At 38.7% G+C, this 24,763-nt stretch overlaps 1 protein-coding gene across 3 annotated transcripts in view; it reads left to right on the top strand.

Annotated features, from left to right (window-relative positions):
* ROBO1 (roundabout guidance receptor 1) overlaps window positions 1–24,763 on the top strand; it is a 1,916,411-nt gene that overhangs the window by 1,516,952 nt on the left and 374,696 nt on the right. For all 3 annotated transcript variants that reach the window (XM_044072442.1, XM_044072441.1, XM_044072443.1), the window contains exons 4-5: window positions 18,040–18,160; window positions 22,249–22,387. In XM_044072442.1, the coding sequence (XP_043928377.1) occupies window positions 18,040–18,160; window positions 22,249–22,387 (260 nt within the window). The remainder of the gene's footprint in view (window positions 1–18,039; window positions 18,161–22,248; window positions 22,388–24,763) is intronic.

The following is a 24,763-nucleotide window of genomic DNA, read 5'->3' as shown; positions in this document are numbered from 1 at the left end:
CGGCCGAAACCGCGGTTAAGCCAACCGCGAGTGTCTCGGTTTCGGCTGAAACCGAGCAAGCGGTTCCTCCTTCAGCCGAAAACTTTCCTTCTGCCGAGGCCTCTTCCAACCTCGTGGAATCGGCTTCTGATATCCCACCTGCTGTTACAGTTTCTCAGGAATTATCAGACACTATTCCCTTGGATATTTCAACCCCTGCACGTGGAGCTGCTAGGCCACCTGCAGCCATGTCCATTAAGGCCTTTGCCAGGGCTAAAGCAGCTAAAACTACTAAATCTGTGCCTGCAAAGCCCCCCTCTCACAGGCCTAGCTCTAGTTCACAAATGCTTAGTTTAGCAGAGGATCTCATTTCTTTAATCCGAGGATCCCAACCTCAACCAGACAGGGCCTCTCACCCGCCTCCAGAGAAGAGGCCTAGAGCAGAGCCCCCTGAGCCAGTGTCTACAGATGATTCCTCTGATGACTCAAATGATACAGACCCTCCAGAGGCCCCATACTCCCTTATGAAGACTCTGATGGTGAAGAGTCCATTCCTTCTGCCTCTCCGCCTGAGGAATTTTCCTTTGGGGAAACCCTGCATGCTATGAGGGAACAATTTCAGTGGCAGGGCCAGGATTTTTCAGATTCCAGAAAAGGCTTAGAACTTTTCTGCATTTACCACAACATAGGCCTTTAGCCATACCTCCAGTTCTTTCTGTTGTAGATGATGCATTTAATGATGCTTGTACTGCTCCTGATTCTCTGCCTCCGGCCCCTGTTAAGCCCGATAGATACTACAGGGTCCCGGACACACATTACCACTTGTATAAGGCTCCCCTTGCAGATCCAGAGACTATCTCCCAAGGACCTAAGGCTGTAGCAGCCACCTCTGCCAAAAACCCTCCCTCTGAAAGGGAATCCAGATCCTTAGAGATGGGGTAAAAAAGTTTACACTTCTGCTACTCTTTCAGCTAGAGCCTTGAACTGTCAATTTCACATGATACAGTATCAAGAATTTTTGCTAGATCAGTTAACCAAAAAAGTGTCCTCAGATGAAACAGTAGACAAAAAATATGTGCAGGAAATGGTACATAACATTCAACAAGTCAGTAACCATTCCCTAAAATGCGGCTATGATGCACTGGAGGCTTCCTTTAGATCAGCCATGACTGGCACAGTCATCAGAAGGCATGCATGGCTAAAAGAACAGGCCTTACCAGACCATGTCAAATCAAAACTATTAGATGCTCCTATGGATAAGATCAATTTGTTTGGCTCTCCTGCACAACAAGTACTGAAGAAGATGGAAGAGAAGGCAAAATCTGTCCAAACATAAAAGATTTCTTACAGGTCCAACCTCCGAGGTTTAGCAGGAATTGGCCCTCCAAGAATTGGTCCTTTCCAGACTCCTCCAGAACTCAGAGAGGCAGGAATAGGTGTTCAAGAGGCAGAAGCCAATCCAGGGGTGCTTACAGAGGACGTCAGTGGCAGGGCAACAACCAGCGAGGCACAGCCACAGACACAGCCACCACCACAACTACAGGTCAATCACAGTGACTTGGCTCTGGCACCGCCTACCAGGGAACAACTGCAAGCACCCTTAGGCGGGAAGCTAGCCTTATTTACGGCAAACTGGCATTACATCACAAGAGACAAGTGGATTTTACAGATAATAGACCAAGGTTACAGGTTTCACTTCCATACTCTACCAGGGAAGAGAGGAATGCCAAACCTACCTCCAAATCAAAAGACAGAAGCACTAAAACAAATATCCCAATTATTAAGGATGAGAGCTGTAGAAAAGGTACCATCTATGGAGCAAGGGAAGGGATTTTACTCCAGACTCTTCCTGGTACCAAGAAAAGACGGCAAATGGAGACCTGTTCTCGACTTGTCCGCTTTAAACACATTCCTCATTGTTCCAAAATTCAAAATGCTGACCCTACAGCAGCTTCTTCCCATGCTGGGCAAGGAGTCTTGGCTGGTGACTCTAGATCTCAAGGAGGCATACCTGCACGTCCCCATACGACCAAACTGCAGAAGATACCTCAGATTTCTTGCAGGATCAGAGCATTATCAATTCTCAGCATTGCCCTTTGGCTTATCTACTGCGCCCAGAGTGTTCACGAAATGCCTGGCATCAGTAATTGCTCATTGCAGGCTTCAGGGAATCCAAATCTACCCATACCTGGACGACTGCCTGATACAAGCGGACAACAAAAGCAAGCTAGCAGAAGATTTACAAAGGGTCATTTATCTGCTACAAGCCCTGGGATACACAGTCAATATAAAAAGTCAAGACTGATACCATCCCAGAGGATAACGCTTTTGGGTGCAGAGTTGGACACATCAAGGCAAATGGCATTCCTAACAGTAGAAAAACAGGAGCAGCTACCTCTCTACTTCTTGGCCTTAACAAAACAGAACCATCTGACAGCAAGAAAAGTTCTGCAAGCCTTGGGCTTCATGGCATCCTGCATAATATTGGTTCCTCATGCCAGGCTGCATATGAGAAAACTACAGTGGTACCTAAGGAATTTATGGTCTCAACACAAGCACAGCTTGAAACCCAGATTCCCATTATTCCATGCCTGAAGCAAGAATTCCTATGGTGGGCTCAGGCTTGTCAATCAAACACAGGATTGCCTTTTCACAGTACTCAACCAAGCCAAACCATCACGACAGACGCCTCACACCTCGGTTGGGGGCACACATGCTGGACAAGTGCATACAAGGCTTATGGTCTCAAAACCAGCTGCACCTACACATAAATCTAAAGGAAATGCTGGCAGTAAAACTGGCAATTCAGGCATTTAGACCATTCCTTCAGCAAGGTCTATTGATGATAAGGACAGACAACACCACAGTTATGTGGTACATCAACAAACAGGGAGGCACACACTCGTATCCTCTTTGCCGGATGGCACTGGATCTCTGGAATGTGGCCCTGAGCTATAACATTCAGTTAAAAGCAATTTTTGTACCAGGAAAAGAAAACATCCTAGCAGACATTTTAAGCAGGACTACCACGGATGCCCACGAATGGATGCTGCATCCGGACATCTTCAAAACCATTACAAGAAAATGGGGACTCCCAGAAATAGACTTATTTGCATCCCCACGCAATCACCAACTAAAGAAATTCTGCACAAGGACGTACCACCCACTTGCTTGGAAGGTGGACTCCCTATCCTTCAGTTGGAAAAACCTGACAGCATATGCATTCCCACCACTTCCTTTGATGCACAAAGTGCTATTGAAGATCAAAGAGGACCGTCCAAGGATCATTCTGATAGCTCCAGACTGGCCAAGGCAACATTGGTATCCATTACTGAGGAGCATGTCTCGGGAACAAATATGGCCACTACCCTGGTTCCCTTGCTGTTAACACAGAACAACTACAACAATCTGCATCCAAACCTGAAAACTCTGCAGCTGACTGCCTGGAACATTGCATAAGACCAATTAACCCAAATTTATCCCAAAGGGTTAAAGACATTATCCTTGAGGCTCGCAGACCCTCAACAAGAAAAAATTATTCAGCAAAATGGAAAAGATATCTCATTTGGAGTACTGAAAAGGAGAAGATGTGTCACTGGTAAACATAGCCAACATTCTGGAATACTTGGCAGAGCTCTTCCACACAGGCCTGTCCTATTCCTCCATCAAGATTCATGCATCAGCTATTTCAGCAGAATACGACTTGGATCCTCCTGTCTTCTCACATCCTCTGCTCAGACAGTTTCTGAGAGGAATTAAAATGTAAAGCCTCCTAGGAAGCCACCATTACCAGCATGGGACTTGAACTTTGTGCTAGAAAAATTGACACTTCCTCCTTTCGAACCAGCAGCAACAGCAGAATTGCAATACTTATCATGGAAGACTGCTTTCCTGCTGGCAATCACTTCAGCAAGAAGGGTATCTGAACTTCAGGCATTAATGGCAGTGCAACCCTTCCTGATCTTCCATCAAGATAGAGTGTCCATGAGAACAAATCCTTCCTTTATGCCTAAGGTGGTTTCCAGAGTTTCTTTAAATCAGGCTATCCACCTACCTACATTCTTCCCTAACCCACAGAACAGGGGAGAAAGACTGCTACATACCTTGGATGTACATAGATAATTACGCTACTACCTGGACAGGACCAAGGGCAATAGGAAAACTGACCAGCTACTGGTAGCATATGCAACAGGAAGGGAAGGAAAAGCAATTTCGAAACAGACAATCTCCAAGTGGATAGGAAATTGCATTAGATTTTGTTACTCCTACCATGGAAAGAAAACTCCAGAGAACATCAGGCCTCACTCTACAAGGGCAACAGCCACTACCACAGCCTTCTTACGAGGAGTGGCTACCAAGGACATTTTAGAAGCTGCTACTTGGAGCTCCGTGCATACATTTGCCAAGCATTATAATTTACCTTTATACTCTAGATCCCGAGCAGGCTTTGCCACTGCTGTTTTGCAAGGGATCCTAACTACACCATAACTTTATTTGTCCACCTCCCCCAGTTTGGCTATGGTATTCTACCCATTTGTAAGGACTGCAGATGCATCCTTGAAGGACATAGTACAGTTTTGTACCTACCATAAATGTAGATGTCCGATAGGAATGCATCTGCAGTCAGGATTACCCACCCGCCTTCCCCTCTGTGGTGCTCCTAGGGTATTTGCCCATCTTATAGCTAGCTGGGGGAATCTATTATGGTGTATTTGTTTGTATATATGTACATACATGCTTATTTTTTGTGTTTGCTCTCTACTATTTGGAATCATTGGCATTTATCCAAATTTAGCCTTCCAAGAGGGCACCTGGCATCTGGGGCAAGAAACACTGAGGAAAATGGCATCGGCTGATGCCTTTATACCCGAATAACTGCAGCTATGATGTCGGGTGAAGTGCGACACCAGCCGAGGCCAGACCCAGACTTTGGAATCCGGCCGACCGAAGGGCTGCCTGACGACAGGACAACCCATTTGTAAGGACTGCAGATGCATTCCTATCGGACATCTACATTTATGGTAGGTACAAAACTGTACTTTTCTCACACTTATTTTCAATTTCAGTCTTTTGGGGGGGGGGGGGGCAAAAGGCCAAAAACCAAAAACCTGGGACACATTTTAAACATTGCTTGTATAATTTTGGAAAGTTACTAGAATAAAATGTTGTCTTGCCACCATGCATTTTACTAGCAAGTGTTGAACCCAGGACCCTGTGCACTACAGTCAGGGCAACATACCACTATGCCAAATCAGCAGTTTCCTGAAAGACAGGAAGACTAAAAGTTAAATGGCTAGCATAGTGAATTCAGTTCTCACTTCTTGCCATAGCTCTCAACCTCTTAGCACAAAAAACCTGGACAAAGCCAATAATGGCAGAATACAGCTTCAAAATAAGGACACATTTTAAACACTGATCTTATATTCTGAAGAATATGAAGTCTGAAATTCAAATGCCTGTCATTATTTAATGAATTCAATCCTGCAGTGATTTGCCACAAAAATCCTGAAAACCACAGATTTTGTGAAGAACAGATCAAAAATATGAGGCACAAATTTACAAGTAGTAGTGGCTAGGGACTTTAGGCTCTTTTTACCCTGTACCCAAGGTACAGAGTTTGAGCCTGAGTACCTCTAGCCACCGAGTGTATTAAAATGGAGGCATTTTCACACACAGACACACACACACACACACACAAAAACCTTTCTCCTTTCCGAATTTGAATTGCATAGCCAGCCCTTCCAGTCATGAATATAAATCCTTAGGTTTCTTTACTTCAAGTCTGCTCGCATTGAACAGCCAGCCCTTCTAAATCCTTTCAGTTCATTACTTCAAGTCCGCTTGCAAAATCCTTTCTGTTCGGAATAACATAAAGGTCTCCAGTTTCCCGGAAGGGCCATTCCAGCCATTGAGCCCCAACCGGAAATACGTGCACGATGCGAGCTTAATTCCGACGGGCTGGTAACTCTGATGGAACTGACATCATTGTGCACATGGTGTCAGCTCACAAAGCGAGAAAAAATAAAAAAACAAAGAAAAAATTGGAAATGAAGGGTTGCCACTCGGGAATCATGACATCCCATTATTTGGACCCCAATACTCGGTAAAAAAGGAGTAATTCGGTACAGTTGGGAGGTATGATGTCCTTTTATGTTGGCAAAACTGACAGGAAGTTCAAGGATCATATTATAGTGCATGTGTACAATATTAGCAGACAGATAGAAACAAGTGCACTAGCTAAACATGTCATGCAGCATAACCCCACACACTCCTTTAGACTTATGGTGATTGAGAACATTGTGCCGAGTGAATAGGGAGGTAATGTTAGAAACAGAACAGAAACATCAGCACTCAAATGGATTATTAGGATGCAGGCTACTACAGGAAGAGGTCTGAATGATAAGATATGCATCAAACCCATTCTGCAAGCTAGAGAGTTGAAGAGATAGAATGCATGCCAATATATATATATATATATATATATATATATATATATATATATATATATATATATACACACACACAGACTTTACATGTGTTCTTATATATGTTTTTTTTTATTTATGCTGCCTTTTTATATATGCTGTTTTTTATATCTGTCACTATTTTTTATATATGTGACTTTTTATATTTACTATTTTGTGCATTATTGTTGTTTGTACAGACCATGTAGTGGTGCAGTGGTTAGCGTTGTCGCCTCACAGCAAGAGGTTCTCCCGTTCAATTTTCAGCTGGAGCACCTTCTGTGTGGAGTCTGCATGTCCTCCCCGTGGTCGAGTGGCATTAAAGACATGCAGGTAGGTGCATGCGTGAATGGGTGTGCCTTCTTTGAAGGTTGGGCATCGGGCTGGCAACTTGGCACCATAAAAATCCACTGCCATTCATTAGCAGACCAGAGTTCCACTGTGGTGACCCCTAACTGGGAAAAGCCAAAAGACATTACATTACTTGCTATTGTTTGTATAGACCATTGATGTATTAGATCCATTTTATAATCTGTAACTGTAAGGCAGAATTGGCCAGGTGACCTCATTGGCTGGTTTGTAGTTTAAAAATGGTGTCTTTTGGTTCTTTCTGTAATGTCTGATGAAGCAGCAAAGGTGCTGCAAAAGCGCTCACTATCGTTAAAAGTTTATGCCTTGTGTTGCCGTGGCTTGGTCCTTCGCTATTTTTTACTGTGTACTTGGGATATGTACGTCAAGTACTATGTTGATAACTTCAGACCAATCCACACCTGTTTGTAGACTCTGACTAGTCCTAGACATTAGGATCATGAGTGAACACTCCTGCCACGGAGAAAAATGAGCAGTAGTCAGGAGCCATTAGATTTCAAGGAGAACTCGTGCCTGGAACACCACTAATGTGCCATTAAGCTGATGCAATAGGGCATGCCTAAAATTAATAGAGTAACACTCTCCATACCTCAGCCAGTAAATACTGCATATGTCAGGTGAAGGCAGGACCCAGTCTGTACCTGAGATTACGTGTTGCCCAAGCTGATGTTATCCTAGAAGAGCAGGACCCAGATTATTTGATTGGGGGTGGGGGAAGCAACAACAGATAAAAAACTGCATTGTTAGGTGCTGTTACTTGAACTTATGTTTCTAGAATAGCAGTGACGATAGAAAAAGTACATCTGACAGTGCGAGTACTAGAATGTTTTTGAGGCCTGTCTTCTATTTCCAATAAAGTACATTCTTTCTCTTTCTTTTAACTCAAAGCTGTGATTGAGGTTATACTAGATGTGTATACAGTGCATTAAACAAAGCCATTCTTTTTCAGCACATTTAGAGACATGATATGGAAAACTGTGACAGTACTTCAGGCACCTTATCTTTTACTGCTAGCAATCAAACCAATCTGGGGTTAGCACATGGCAGCCTGTATCACTGCTGAGCAAACATTAGTTTTAGTGTGAACAACATAAACTGCTAGGAAAGATAATTCAGTATATTTAGATAAAATGATTAAATGGAAGGATGATGGAGAATTCGGATTGTGGAATTGGAATACAGATGTTGGTAAACTAAATGCAAAACAGTACTGTTTCTGGCTTATTCAGCAGTAAGGTATTTATAGAGATAATCCAAGTGGTCTTTCACTGCTTGCAGTAATTAGGAGACAGCAGTGAGAGCAGAAACAGCATAGATTAGAATATTCTGGTAAGGGCATTTTGTAAGGTTTAAAATTTAATTTTGATATTCTTTCAGAGGGTGTGAACATAAATGCAACAGAGGCAGGCAAGAAAAAAGCAGCATTTCCTTAATCAAGTGATTCTTTGCTCACATCTCGGCATGTACTGTTCTAATCTTTAACCACACACTTACACCACCTTTCAAATGAACTGGCAGGCAACAGTTTTTTTTTTTTTAAATCTTGTTTCCATGAACTTTAAAGTTGGAATGGTTCCTCTGCTTTTACTGAAATGCATCCAAGAAAGCTGTCTTATACGAGAAGTGTGTCTGCAAGTCTTCATATGGAGCCCAGACTCATTATGATGTGGTCCGGGAGAGCCAGGCCTTTTCTGAGGCATTAGCCTGTAATGAAAGTGTTTTGAGCAAAACTGTGGTGGAGAGCCAAGGTTTGATGGCTTATGTGGTAGGGGCAATGAGGTAATTATGTGTTTTTATCAGGGTGGGGGTAGGGGAGCTGTTGCAGATCTGTGGAAAGTTGCAATAAAAGGCTCTGTGGTGATGGGCAATTATTCTGATGAGGTTTTATTTGAGCTTCCAACCCTGACATCAAGGATTTCCTCAAAATATAGTCATAATAAATGAAACAAGTACTCAGGATTTTGTATCACTGCTGTTCTCACTTAAGGTCATAATAAACATCTAAATGGAATGATTTTTTTTAATTAACTCTTTCATGATATTTATATGATGAGCTTGGAAAAAGTACAGTATATAAACAGGAGACTGAACATATCATCACAGTGTCAAACTGAATACACTCCCAAGTATTTAAAATGTGTGTTAGTGAAAAATATTGCATTAGGTTGCAGTTCAAAATTTGGATATTTGTCATCTTTCTTTGCATCAGAGTACATTTTTCTTCTTTCTTGTTTATATCAATTTACATATTGGTATAAATAACTTATCCATCCTAATTTTGCAGACAGTGTTATAGCAAAGAGTAAGAGAGTAAAACTCTGTGTGGCTTGCTTAAAAAACAAATGCTTTATTTTCCAGAGTGAGATTGCCTTAAGTATCTTCTTCTCCACTTCAATGTGTATGCTTTATTTTCTTTGTGTGTGTGTGTGTGTGTGTGTGTGTGTGTCTGTTTCAAAATGTTACCACCTTCCTTTTTATCAAGTATGTTTCTTCTTCCCCACTACAGTGTATGCTAAAATGACTTATTTATCTGTCTTGCTTATTAGCTGTGTATGTCCACGCTTTTGTGACTTAAAAGTTTTTTGAAAGTTGTCATATAATTTAGGTTTTTACAGTTTGTTTGAACCTGGTTATTCTGTCAGACATCCAGGCTTGTGTCCCTTTCTTTTCTTATTTCTGAATTTGGGGGGTGGGATGCTCATCTTGTTGGATTTACTCCACGAGCAGCATGTCCTTTGTGGAAACCCACTATTGCTGGCAGTAAGCGGGTTGTGCTTTATTGGTGTGGAAATAGGTTTTAATCTCATCATCTCATGTAGTACAGCAGATTTAATGTGCGCATCCGTCATACCTAGAAGCAGTAATACACTTCCTGATACTGATCTTAAAACAGATGTCGGGTAGTGTTGTTGTTATTTTTCTTTTGGCTTTTCCTGGTTAGGGTTCGCCACAGTGGAACTCCGGTCCGCTAATGATTGGCAGTAGATTTTAACGGTGCTGAGGTGCCAGCTCAATGCCCAACCTTCAACGAAGGCATGCCCATTTACACATGTCTTTCAAACACCACTCGACCGCTGGGAGGACATGCAGACTCCACACAGAAGGTGCTCCAGCCGAGAATCGAACGGGAGAACCTCTTGCTGTGAGGTGACAACGCTAGTGTGCTTGTTTGCATATCAGTCAGAATTACTTTCAAAAGATGTTACAGAATGATAGCTGTATTGCAATATAGTGACAAACTAAAAAATATTTATTTATGATGGTACGGCAGTAGAAGGATTACTGTTCTGTAAATCAGAAAGGTGTCAGAAGCAGACATTTGTCAGAGTATAGAAGGAAGGAACAATGGTGGCATATTCACTTTTGTTATCTACTCTGCAGCAGTTAAAATAATATGAATTGCATACTGACTGGAAGTATTACGGTGCAGTGCTGTTTTATTATGGCAGCCCTAGGAAAACGGGGAATAAATATCAAGTTGACAACTTTTTCTTTTGACTTCCATAACTTCTGGGCATCCCAGTGCAGTACAGCACTCACCTCCTTTCCTACCATGAGAGGTCAAGTAATTCTGGCGCCTCTGAATGGTTAATATCCATGGATAATAAATTATACGGCAACAGTAACTCTACTCAAACCTGTACCAGTTTGGTGACGTATACTTACACAGCTGTACTGTCCTACACCTCTTGTTCTAGAGTTCACAGGAGATAATGCTGCAGCAGATTGCAGAAACTGCAGAAAATGATGAATGTCTTTCCAGACTTTTCTTCCAATGGCAATATGAGTGGCTTGACACAACAAACAGAAGATGAATGTTCAGATAATTATGATCATGGGATACTTCAGAGGAGGGTTCCTGACGCATACAGAGAACTGTGTGGTGCATAAAAATGAAAAATTATAGGTGAAGCCTGCTAAAATGACACTAATCTTTAAGTAGAGGTGGTCTTTTCAAGGCCAAGATAAAGGAATAAGACAGTTACATCCTGAAGGAAGATGCACCAGAAAATTTTTCAAGTAGTGGAGTAGATATAGTAAAATTATTCTGGGTTTTATAGGAAAATAAATTGTAGGCTATCAAGGTGGTTGCATTGAATTGCCAGTAACAGCTTTTAGAGGTTGATGTAAAGCATAGAAAAGTTTGTACTAAATTAACATTAATGACCCAACAAAGTTGTTTCATGATTTCGAGATGAATCACTGTCGCCTCGCAGTAAGACCTTGTCCCGTTCCGTCTCAGCTAAAGCGTCTTCTGTGTGGAGACATGCATGAATGGGCGTAGCTTCGTTGAAGGTTGTGCGTCAGGGCTGACAACTCGGCATGTAAAAATCTACTGCCAATAATTAACAGACCGAAGTTCCGCTGTGGCGTTCCCTAACCGGGAAAAGCCGAAAGACACAACAACATCAACAACATCAGAGTAAGGAAGATGCAAGGATGGTTGCAGGAAGTGGAAGAGGCCAAGATGTCTTTTTCTTGGTGAGGGGAGGTGTGGGAGCCAACAAAATAAGATGAGCAACTGTGCAATCACGTATGTGTAGAGATGACTGAGAGACTTCTTATTTTACAGTAATGAAATTATTTTATTGTACTTTGCTTAGGACTATATCTTTTCTTTTCACTTTGATGCATTCATTTTATGTATCTGCGTTTCAAATAATGAATTATTTTCTGAGTTTGCAGTTGGTCATTTCTGATCAGTGCTGTGCCTCTGTACACAAAATTACCATAAAATTAAAGAAAACAAAAAATGAAATAAATTATCATGTGTATTTACATCAGTAACATTACAGCCCATGGCAATCTGTTTAAATGAACAGTGTTCTGAAGTTGTTTACTCCTGCCACAGGTGCAGTACCTTTATGATTTGTCAGCAGTCCAGTGTGTAAATCATTGTATTTGTTTACATTTTATAATATTTCAAGATTCTGCCAAAATGTTGATTACGCTAAGCATCATTGACTCCAGAATTGTGCATTCATCGACCACTGATGCACACATTGTCTATATCCTCCTCATGTCCAAGTAATCTGATTTCAGGCTGTTAAATATAATGATGGCTATCAGTTTTAGAATGCATTTTCTGTGAAATGCATTTGAAACAGTAATCAGTCTAACTGCAGCAGAAATGCTGGTTTGGAATATTTTTTGTTCCATATTTGGTTCTGTTACATCTACAAGTAATTATAATTCTGGAGAGAGATGTCTGCATTTGCATTTCCAAGTTCTTCTGTAGCAACCATATGTTGGATCTTCTAAACATTTAAAAATGTACATCTGTTCATTGGGTAATGTTAAAGTGGACGTCTGTTTTTACAGTGCGTAAATAACATTGCAAATGTATGCTTATATGCAGGTGGTCCAGCTATTTATAAAAATGTTTACACTTTGGGGACAGTTAGATTTTTTAATTGTGCCTATGTTTACTAGAATATATAACTTGCATATGATATTAACCCTCATTTCAGTGTTCCCAGTAACTGTTTCAGGTCTGAAATAATTTGTTGCTCCATTTGTGATACGTTTATCTTTTTATTTTTCCAGTCTGGTTTCCTTAATCAGCCCATTGTCTTCAAATGGTAGTGGAATGCATTGAATTGCAAATCGTATTTGTTTACGCATCACAGAATCAATAACAAAGTAATTAGTTTCTTAATGAGTAGCAGTGGACCAGAATTTTTAAACAAAAGTCTTTGATACCAGAATACCTCCTTTCTCTCCACCTCTCTTCCCTGATATTGATTTACATCTTTTAGCAATAAAATAATGGGTCCTAATATCTGCCCCAGGTGAGTGCTCTCAAAGTGAGAAAATTAGGCAGCTTTAAAGGGAGACAGGCATCAAGCGGTCACTTGCATTCAGTAAAATTCAGAAAGTAGTGCTTTCAAAGAAACAAGTAGTTTTAATCAGATAAAGCAAATTGATTTGATAAGTGAAGATTCGAGTCCCAGAAGAAGGTAAGAACAAATTTTAAAGCTGTTTTTAAGCCTCACTGTTTTCCCTACATCAGTTTAAAAAAATTAGTGTGATGTTTCTGGGTGACGCCTCCTGGGATAATCAAGTTTTAGTTTCCTTAAGCATTTTTCTTTCTGTAGTTCCTGCCTTCTCTGTTCTTTGTTTAAGTTCAACATGGACACAGATCAAATGTTCATATTGTCCTAAAATTACTATTCAGTCCATTTTTTCTTAAAGCATATGATACATGAGAGAGTCTCAGTTGTGTTTGAATTTTTCATTTTTTCTGTGCAGCAAAATTTAATTCTTTATTAGATGTTTAGAAAAAGTGGTATGGTGGAAAAAAATAGCAAGCAAGACAATAAAGTTTTAGCAGAGTCCAGATGTTTGCAGGTGGTAGGTTGCTACATTTGTTTTTGTAAAAGTCAATAGTAAATCTGTCACTTAATTGATTATGTGTGACAGTTGAAATATTTCTTGGCAATTTAAACATACATAGGTTATAACCCAGACGAAAAACAAATGATACTACTTAACCTTTTAGTGCCCACGGGAGTGCCAGCAAACAGAGAGCATCCCACAGAGAGTTGTAACATTTGGAAAAAAAAATTTTGTTTGCGCTATTGCCTCTTCTATAGTCACATTTGGTAGGTTAGTAACTTTTAAATACACATCCAAAACCTAAACCGGAAGAAACTTAGTTAAGTGAGACACATTTAAAGGCATCAGTAATTAAACATGTGTAGTGTTATCATGATAATGTGTATGACCCTCATGCTTCTGACAGCTGCACTCTGGAGTGGTGTTCAGCTTTAATAAATAAGTTACAGAGTAGCTGAACGGCAGACCCCTCAGGTTGGCAAGTTCAGAAGGTAAAGTGTCTGACATGTATGGATAATTTAAAAGCATTTAGTGATGATTTTCAAAGGAGAATTCCAGATGTGGACCTGCTGAAGACCTTGATCCTGACTGATTTATAGCATATTAAAACACGGAGTGTGATGCTGCACTAGGATTTAAGCTGTTATTTAGTTGTATTTATTTTTTTCTTTTGTTTTTTGAAACATCATCGAAGTGTGCCACCAGTAACATGTTTTTTCATTGGTATAATGCATTTTTCCTCTCTTGTTTTAGTTAGAAATATAGAAAACTCTTGCAATTATGCCCTTATTAACTAAACCCAGTAAGTAACTTGTAAAATACTGTTGAAGCCTGACCCAATAAGTAATTTGTAAAATACTGTTGAAACCCCATTATTTATATGTATAATATTGCTGTAAAGATTAAATAATGTAGATTCTGCTAGGCTGTGTTTGTCCACATATATTTAATGTTGAGGACGAGAGTAATTCAGCTGTAACCAATTTGTCAATTGCAAAATAGATATACACCCATCAAAACTGGCTGCAGAAGTAGCTGCTTCATAAATATATTTATTATATAGTTACATTTTATTTGCAATCAAAGTTGGCCTGATTGACGCTTTCTTTTATGTGAGTGTCATTACTGGACTTGGAAGAGAATTTCTGTAAAAACGATTTTCCAATTTATGTTGAGCTAAACTTAGATTTTAAATGCAACTGAATGAATGTCGAACTGCCAGAAACCAGAGTATGTCACATGATAAGTCAGCAATAAGTTTTGTATGTAGATGACCTTATGTGTCTTTAGAGAGCGGTAGAAAGCTGTCCATCATGAGTACATTATATGGTCTTGAAGGTGGCATTTTGTGGCTTACCTGTTTTTAGTTATGCTGTTATTTTGTTCTGATGTTGAACTGTTGAGATGCTTTTTTGAGCAGGGCGGTCAGGAAAGCATTTTGGCTTGAGATGAGGTGGGCTAATGTATAACTTGAAGTAAATGCACTGCGATTGCAGTATTGACAGCTGTAGAATTACCTTGATTTCTAAATGGAAACCTTATTGGTTAACATGGTGAGGACTGGAATCCTTTGTGGAACTGATGCTGAACTAAAAAAGTGTAATATATAAAGTTTCTGAGATAAAATTGAAGAGTGCAGAGTTTTTTCTTAAAAAATGAGATGATTGCCAAGGATGTAAAGCCTGAAGGAGTTGGGGATAGCGGTCAGTCGTACACTTTGCTGTGTTCCATTCTACAGTGATTCATGTTTTTTTGATTCTTGAATATCAAGAAGTGTAACTTGATAACAGATAAAGAAGAAACTTTTTTTTTGTAGTAGGCAAACATCCCTTCAACACCCATCTCGAGAATTTGACTTCCCAGAACCCCAAACTTTCACTTAACGACTCCATAGTATTACTGCAGTCAGAAAAAGTAAAACGAGTCATTGTAGTGCACCACCATCTTGCACAATGTAAGAGCATGCGGTTTTGACAATCTGTGGTTCAAAGAAATTGTTGGAGTGTAAGCATGCTAGGTTTTATTCCAAAACATCATCACAAAATCATTTTTCATGAGCTAGATTTTGGCTTCTGAGCACAAGTCTGTAGGATTTGTAAATCATATTAGCTCGGCATTGTTGACTGTTGTACACTTCCTGGCTGTAAACAATTGCTTGACAACTCTTCTGCCTGTTCTTATCATTATTGGAGATGAAACTCGGAAAACTATTTATTTGTTTTTGAGGTCTACTTTAAGGACTGCCGCATCTTTGTTGAAATAAATGTTGCTGTCTTGGATAATGCAGCCATCTTAGATTGGGCAGCACAGTGGTACAATGGTTAGTGTTACAGCCTCACAGTGATTGGTTCTCTCATTTGGTTCTTTGCCATAGTGCTTCATTTGTGGAGTCTGTACATCTTTCCTGTATATATGTGTTTTTCTAACTGATAATTCAGTATTCTTCCAGTCTTGAAGATGTGCTGTAGGTTAAGTAACATTCCTCCAACTTGAATTTGTGTGTGTGTGTGTGTGTGTGTGTGTGTGTGTGTGTGTGTGTGTGTGTGTGTGTGTGTGTGTGTGTGTGTGTGCAATCCTGTAGTGTGTTTTATTTATTTATTTATGTATGCTTTTTAACCTAGTTAGTCCCACTAGGCCTATGGCCCTTTTTCAGGGAAGACCAAAGGGTGGTATTCATAATGGTTAGATGAATTCTGGCCAGGGCTGTAGGGAGATTCCTCTCCTCTCCTCTTTTTAGTAGAAGGCACTGAAGGCAGAAAGAAGGTCCAAGATGGTAGAACAGGAGAGTAATGGAGAGACTTTGACCGATGGTGGAATGGTGAAGGAAAATGTGCTATCTTTAGATGCCAAACGGTGGCTACTGTAATGCATGAAGGAGGTTTGAATACCTCAATTTGATCACCTTGATAAATGAATAAGAGCTTGCAGATGACAGTGCTTTCTCTTGGGGAGATGTTATGGAAAGGTGTAGGTCTGTGTTGGATGAAACTTAGAAGTAAGAAGATGGTTCTGTTGGGATGAAATTGCATTTGCAGGAAGGAAGTGCTGTCAGGAGAAAAAAAAAGCATAATGCTATCAGAAATGCTTAAGAGGGAATGCCACAGCCATTCAGCATGCTCAGGGGGCTTATGTTGCTGTGGCAGCTGAAAGGGAAAATGGGTGCAGCTATGTTTAAGGCAGTACAAAGACCCATGATAAGAAAAAATAAAACAAAAAAAATATGTGTTCATATGTGTGTGTATAGATATATAGATACTGCAATTAAAAATGTTGGTATCTTGCAAACATAGTAGTGTGATAAAATGTGATTCAGATAAGTAATTCAAACTTCACAGTTTGGAAATGCACAGAAGATAGGTAACGACTTTATCTCTACTACAAGTTCTTCCCAACAGCATTTGGTGCCCCTGTGGCAGCCAGTAGAACAATGCCTACCAATCCAGACTTAAGGGTATATATATATATATATATATATATATATATATATATATATATATATATATTTGGTCAGGTTATGAATCGACTAACTCAGTCATCTCACAGTTCCTTGCCTGAGAAGCATGCTTAGTGCAAGAGCAGCAGCAGTTGGGTTCTGGAAATCTTCTGGTTTCAGCTGCATTTGTTACTGGCCTTTCTGCAAGTTTTCAACCTTACCATCACCATCAATATGCAAGGTTAATGGGCTTGGTGGGACAAAAGTGGCCTCGGGGCAGAGGAAAATAATGCTTTCCTGTTCTGCATCACTTTTTTTTGGGCTTACTGGTGTTAACCTTAGCTGTTTTAAGAGGGTGCAGTATGCCTTGGAGACTACAATGGCTCCTTGTGGCTATCAGTTTGATATACAAGGTTTTGGTACATAAGCAGATTACACTGCATGACGTATATCTCGCCTGTTTAGAAGAGCTGTTAGTAGCCCTTCAGTTGATGTAGTTGCTATTATTGGCTAACTGGATGTTGCTAATACTTTCCAAGGTGCAGTTGTAGTTATTTGGATTGAGCGCTCTTTCTTACCTGACTCTGCTCCAGAGGTATTCACTTCTTTGCATGTTTCTAGAATGAACCACTTTGGAAGGCTTTAAAAGTTGCCCTGAAGGCATACCTGTTTTATATGGCATATTCAACTTTATTTTGCAGTTGTTTAATGTTAGTTTCTTGTTTAGTTTTGATTTGGTTCTACTTGCATTATGGTGCAAGCCCAGGGCACTAAGTCATATCTTTAGAGTGTAAAAAGCAAGCTTGAGGTCGACATGCTCCAGTTAAGTGCTAATTTTTCTTATATGACATGGTATCTTCCCAACTTGTACTGTACTGTCTTTTAGTTTGATAATGTTGCATTCAGCCTTGTGTTCTATTTTGTCCAGAATGTTTGGTAGCAGCAAATCCTTACATCTCACACCTTGTTTTTTGTATGTCTGACACTAGAAATGTTAATGTGTATTACCGATGTATTCGATTCTAAACATTGTAGGTTAACAGGATTACTACAATAATTAGGTCAGGTGGATAACTACTGATTAAGTCGAGCCTGGCACATACTGTTGTAATGTTTATTTCCTTAAATCCTATGCATGTGGGGAAATCTAAGCGTGAATTTGTAAGGCAGTTGTAGGACAGAGTTTCCATTCATTTCCTTGAACTTTTTCTTCAGCTGTGTGAGCTCCAAAGCTGGAGCTCTTATTTTTTTTGTTATTCTTTTAACAGCTTCATTGACATTTCAGAATAATCCATTCACAAAGTAAATAAAACTGACTGTAAAACTGTTTATATCTAACTGGTCTTGCTTTTCATACTATATTTTCCCCATTATTGTGAACACCATACCGTAAACTTCACTATTTTGCATTTTTCTTAAACATTTTTTGACATTTTCCTTTTTTTGTTTATTTAGATCCGTGGAGGGAAACTCATGATAACTTATACTCGGAAGAGTGATGCTGGCAAGTACGTGTGCGTGGGTACCAACATGGTTGGTGAACGCGAAAGCGAAGTAGCAGAACTCACTGTTCTAGGTAAGTGAGTGAGTGATGGAAACTGCTTTTACAGACAATGGTATAAAGTTATGCAGCAACTGAAATAAATGTCTTATTAGCAGAAACTCAAAACTGTTTGAATTGTGACTTGATTTTTATTTTCAGTCTGTCCCCTTCTATTCTTTTGATTAGATCAGGCTAGAATATATGCAAAAAGGTAAATTTCTTTAATATCCTATACATGGTTTATTTCCTGTAAAGCATTAGAATAATGCATAAGTCTGCAGTACAGATTCTGAATTTCAAAAGACATTTATAAAGATAGTTGGCTTTGTTTTTATATAGTATTCTGTTGTGTGTGCTTTCTGCCTGCCTTTAAACTAGTCCATTTGTCTGTGCTTTTCCCCAAAGACAGAGGTTAGGGTTGAAAGAGCCTTTTATATCTTGAATGCACACTGTTAGCTCAGTTTCTTCAAAAGAATGTTCATGGGTTCAGGCAGATCAGGAGCGGCCTTAGTTCAACTGGTGCCCTAGGCAAAAGGGCTCCACGACACCCCTCACACATCACCTGGTGCCCCCATCATGGTCTACCTACACCAAATAAATACTGGAAAAGTGCCCATACTGGAGTGGCCGCCTAGTTGGCCTATGCCTAAGGCCAGCGATGAGGCAGATAGACCAGTTGTTTGTCTCATTTGTTCTGGGTAAGATGTCACATGCACTGCAGTGGTTAATCAAAGTATTTCTTAGATGATTATTAACTGTTGACCAGTTGTTTGTCTCATTTGTTCTGGGTAAGATGTCACATGCACTGCAGTGGTTAAGCAAAGTATTTCCTAGATGATTATTACCTGTTCACCAGTTGTTTGTCTCATTCGTTCTGGGTAAGATGTCACATGCACTGCAGTGGTTAATCAAAGTATTTCCTAGATGATTATTACCTGTTGACTGTCTAGAGCTAGATAATGCCTTCACTGTAGACATTTGTGCCATAGTCGCTTGGTCCTTAATTCACAGCTTCTTTAAGTTTTGCATTTTAGACCATACTTCAAGGGGTTTAGCCTCTATTGGCATTTAGGTCTTAGTGCATTTAGTCTAAAACTATGTCAGCTAACATTTGAGAGGACCATATGTAGTATATGAGGCTTCACAAGGTTTTGTCTTGATGTAGCATAGGATAGATCTCTAGGGAACATAGAAAAGGTAGAAAGAACCGATGAAAACAATGAGCGAGGAAAGAAAAGTTTGGTGACAGTCATCATTTAGGCTAAATACAGTGAGGAAACAAAACTAAAGAAAGGGATTAGGTAAGATGGAATAGCTTTTGCAGCTATATCAGTGAAAAACAGAGAAATGAAACCAGACTGGGTTACACTAGAAGTTTGGTAAACATTGTGCCACAGAGACTATGTATCAAGTACAGGTGTTCAGGGAGTACCTTATTCTAAACCAGAGTTAATTTGGAGATAGCAGCTTTGAAGGGTAGCATGAAGTGGGTTGAAACTAAACTGAGGGAAGTCAAATCCCATTTAACTGAATGTAATGCCTTCTTTATGTTTGGAGGTATCTGCTGTGTGTATTAGTAGAATTGTTGACATCTATGTTCTTTAGCTCACTCGTGATTTTATGATGGTATATGCCTGGAGCTGATTTGGCAACTTCAGAAAAACACAATCCATTTACTGGATAGACATTAGAAATTCCAGTAAAGGCATCTACACTAAACATGAGGAAGGGCAGTGTCTGCTGACGTTAGAGCAGCAGAAAGTGATAGATTACATAAAACTTTGTGGTCCCAGTTTTTCTCTTCTTGGTTATTGAGTCTGGGAATAGTGCCACATTACTCCAGTAGAAAGATATTGTTAGATTAATTATATATTTATTAACAATATTTCAGTTCTTTTTTTCTTTTGATAATGACCAGCAATTCTATACAAGTAGCAGTGTTATTTTTTTATTTCTTTTTTTCCTGACAGAACAGCTCCCAGGTAATTCAGATAATAGCAGTGGGAACTCTGAATTTTAACATGTGTCACATTTCAGAAAACACCTATATTTGGCAAGTTTGTTTACTGACCACTTAAAGAGGTCTCATTTTCAGATCAGTAACTTTATTTTGCCATCTGTGTGCAGTTTTTTAAACTACATAACACATCTGAGTGCAGTACTCTGTTATGGTCAGTGTAGTCTGCTACCCTTCTAGCAGTATAGTATGACATGAGTTTTACCTGGAAAATAATTCATTTCTAAAGCCAGCAGGCAGTTAACCATTCTTTATGTACCTATATCTGTAAACTACAAAAAAAAAAAAAAAGTCAAGCTAGAGTTTTCACTGTGTGATACCTTAAAATGTCATTTCATGGATGTCCATGAGATGTATGTCATTGACCTCAAACTTTTCAGCTATTTAGCTTTTGAATGCCCATACCGTTTTACTTTTTAAGCTGAAACTCTTGATGTCCTTAAGGGGTCATTTGCATAAATCCCATGGGCCTAAATGTTACTGTGACCTTTTAACCCTTTGGTTTATATACATATAAATATAGGTATAGATACAGATAATTGTCAATAAGAAAAGGATTGACTGGTGTATAGGCTGATATAACTTTATAAGCAAACAGTTGGACTGGTGTATGTATATATATATATATATATATCCTTTTCTTATTGACAATTTTTGTTGGACTACTCAGACTGTGTGTCCTTGGAGCAGTAGTGTTTGTTTTTGTATAAATACAGATAAACTGAAAGATATATTTTTGGCTAAAGTTGATTTGGTCATGGCCCATACGTTTACTGCTTGTGATTTTTGGTAAATTTCGTCAGTGGTTGCAGTGGTAGCATTATGTTATAGTCAAACTGCAATAACTCGACTGTAGTATCATTTCAGAAGTTATCCTCTTTCCCTACAGTTGTGGGACTGCAGAGTTAATATATTTAATTTCCAAGAGGGGTGTGATGGCTGAAGCTCTCTACTTAAAATCAAAGTTTCTGGTTCTTTTAGATGATCATAAATGAACGTATTTCTTTCCCTTGAGATCACCTTATTTGTTTTTTTTTTTTTTGTTTTTGTTTCAGTGAAAGAGATTGCTAGTGAAGTTTCAAAATGTAATTACGTAAATGAAAGTTCATTAATGATGTGTAGGAATGTAATCAAATATATATATATATATATCTATAAATATGTATACTTCTTTCTCTCTTTCATTATATATATATATATATATATATATATATATATATGTGTGTGTGTGTGTGTGTGTGTATAAATATATATATATATGTGTGTGTGTGTGTGCATATATATGTATATATATATATATATATATATATATATGTATGTATATATATATATATATATATATATATATATATATATATATATATATATATATATATATATATATATATATAGAGAAAGAGATATATAGATCAATGGATCTACTTTACATGATCGAAATTCCACTTCTCCAGAATTTAAAATGATTAGGTGACTTCGCCAAAAGCTTTAAACAATTGGATAATCACAATTTAACTCCTGGAAATGAGGCAGTTGTCTAAAACTAAGGACAAACATACACTGAAGCATATCAAACCTGCTCATGTGGGGAGCTGTAGCCCCCACACACCCCCAACTAAATATACCAACCCTGAGATTGCAGTATAGTGGGGAAAAGTCAAAGGTCTCCCATACTGGCCAACTGCCTCATTCCCCATAGTTAAATTGCAGTGATCAGACCGTTCATTAATGCAAGCTTTTACAAAGTCATCTCGTCATTTTATATTTCGGAGAAGTGGGATTTCGATCATGTCTGGTAGACCCATATAAATATAAATATAAATATTCTCTCTCCCACTTTATTGTGACAATGGGGAATTTGTCATTGTGACATATTTTGTACATTGCTCATCTTGCAGTTTCAGTACTTAGCAAACTCCTTTGTCATTGCTTAATATTAATACCAGATGGCCCTTTTCAGATAAGCATGATGGTTGCAATTCCTTTCTGCTAGATTTTGATGTCATCCCTGAGTCCTGCATTAACATTCCATTTCTGTGCCACAGTTATTATACTGGACAGTCATCAGTTACATTGCTTAACAGCATATGCATCTGTTTGTCTCTAGAGAGGCCAACCTTTGTGAAGAGACCGAGTAATCTGGCAGTTACCGTGGATGACAGTGCTGAGTTCAAGTGTGAGGTCCGAGGTGATCCCGTGCCTACTCTGCGATGGAGGAAGGATGACGGCGAGTTACCAAAGCAGAGGTATGGACTGGAGCATGGCTAGGTCTTTGGGATTATAGCGATAGTGAGTTAGATTTTAGTTGAAGCAGGCTCACTGCCATTTATATCAAAATGAAAATTAACTTGGAAAAGAAGTATTTTTTTTCTGAGAAATAAAACGGTTTAACTATGAAAAAATGTTATCACAAGATTAATAAAAAAAGCAGAATTCCTATATCAGTTACATATAAGATGTAACCAAAAACACCTGGCCAAAAAAGAAAAAAATCAGCATCATATGTACAAAGACTTTTGAAGGCATCATGGGATTGATACAGATTTGTCCTGGAAAAAAGTTTTTAACATATTTCCTTATGAATGAAAAGTGACTTACTGGTGTTAATGCAATAAGACTGACATTAAAGACCAAAAATGTAGAGTGCTTGTTTAGTTTCATCAGTGAGCAGACTGCTAAATGCACTGTATATCTGTACTTGTTTAGTTTCATTAGTGAGCAGACTGCAAAACCCACTGTATATTTGTGCTTGTTTACTTTCATCAGTGAGCAGACTGCAAAATGCACCGTATATTTCTGCTTTAGTTTTGTCAGTGAGCAGACTGCTAAACGCACTGTATATGTTTGGGTTTTTGTTGTTCAGGGCATTAGTATTTTTTGCTGGTTTAACATTAAAGCCATGTTTGTCACTGTACAAGCAAGAACCAGCAAGCTGAATAATGTTGTTTTCCCAGAGGAAGAAATTTGTGCACCTCTGAGAATACCTTAATAAACTGAGGTCTGCATGTGTCTTTTTTTCACAGGTTTATTGTTCATTGTGGTACATAACTTAATTGAGTAGTTTTCCACAGATGTTTACATTATATGCTATCTTTTACTGTATTAACATTTCCTTCACTTTACTTTTCTTGACGATAGTTCATCATCCAAAATAATTGGTATACGACCATTTCCTTACTCCTTGGCAGCCCATTTACTATGATTACTTACACAAGGTCACATGGACAGAAGCCAGTTTATATACCCATTGTCTGAAGGAGAGGGTGTGACATCAGCAGGTATATCTAACCTGCTCGCACTCCATTTCGGGATGAATGCATAAAAACGGGGTGTTCTACATACAGTCTTTTTTTTTTTTTTTTTTTTTTAATGTTTAGACTTTTGTTTAAAGGCTCACCCAGTAAATACAGTGTTTGGTAGAGAATCACTGAAGAGGGCATTTGTCCAAATCCCTTGAGACCTGCCTATCTTAACATGAACCTCATGAACAGGGGCATCAAGTAAATGTCCCAGTATATCCTTGTTTTACTCGCCTCTTAGTTATTCTTACACAAAATATAAGGGCTGAAAAATGCGTCTATATTACATAACCAAACTTTTAAAAGTTCGAACGTCATATGGTCGACACCATATGATAAAACTTTTAAAAGTTCGAAAATGTAATAAAAAAAAAATAAAAACAAACTAAAAACCTACCTAAACGGTTTAAGCAGGGGGGCAAGCTCCCCTGCACTCCCCACACTCCCCGCTCTTTAAATATACCAACTCCAAGATCACACTACAGTGCAGAAAAGGGAAATCTTCCCTTTCCACACTGTATGGAGATCTCTGTTGAAACATTCAAAATTTTAAAAGTTCAGTCATATGGTGACGACCATATGACGTTCAAACTTTTAAGAGTTCGACAACGTGATATAGACCCCTGAAAAACTACCAGGAAGAGGGTAAGGCTAGGCTTCATAAGATCCTCACAGAACATACCTTAGTGACTACATATAAACCTAAAAAATGGATCATGCAGGCTAAAAGCAGGGATATGAGTTGATCGTAAAGCCATAATAAGATTTGTCTTCAAAACAACTGCTTTTAACTAGATGTAAGGAGCAAGTAGTGTGTATTGTTACTGTAAGATTCTAAAATGCCACAGATACATATTTTATTTAAAGACATTTATTTTTTCTTTATTTTTAAAGATTTGTAGCCTGATTTTACAATCCATTTAAAATAACATAGTGAGAGGTTATCATATGTAATCACTGCACTTAATTTCAGCAGAGTTGGATTCTAGTAATTTTGTTAAGGGTTGTTTCCACATAAAAAATAATTGTAAGGTGTCAACCAAAATATACAAAACTTTTGCACACAGTAAGTACTGCTGCCTTTGATCTTCTGAGCTAGTATACTATTGTTTATCTGCTGTCTTGTTTGTATGCTTAGATATTTTGCTAGTGTCATTAAAGAAGAAAAATGTGCCTTAAAATGCATGATACCCAGTTGGTCATATATTTTATGTCTGTAAAATAGGGCTATAACTTTGCTGATAGTGGATGTCATGTATGATGTCTGTCTTCCTCTTGGTCTGTATATGTCTATATCAACATCTATAGGCATACTAGCTTTAA

Source organism: Protopterus annectens, chromosome 5.part0, assembly GCF_019279795.1.
Source record: "Protopterus annectens isolate FY-2018-M chromosome 5.part0, PAN1.0, whole genome shotgun sequence".
NCBI lineage: Eukaryota > Metazoa > Chordata > Ceratodontiformes > Protopteridae > Protopterus > Protopterus annectens.
The sequence above is the reverse complement of the archived record's forward strand: the minus strand, read 5'-3'. Positions and strand labels throughout refer to the sequence as shown.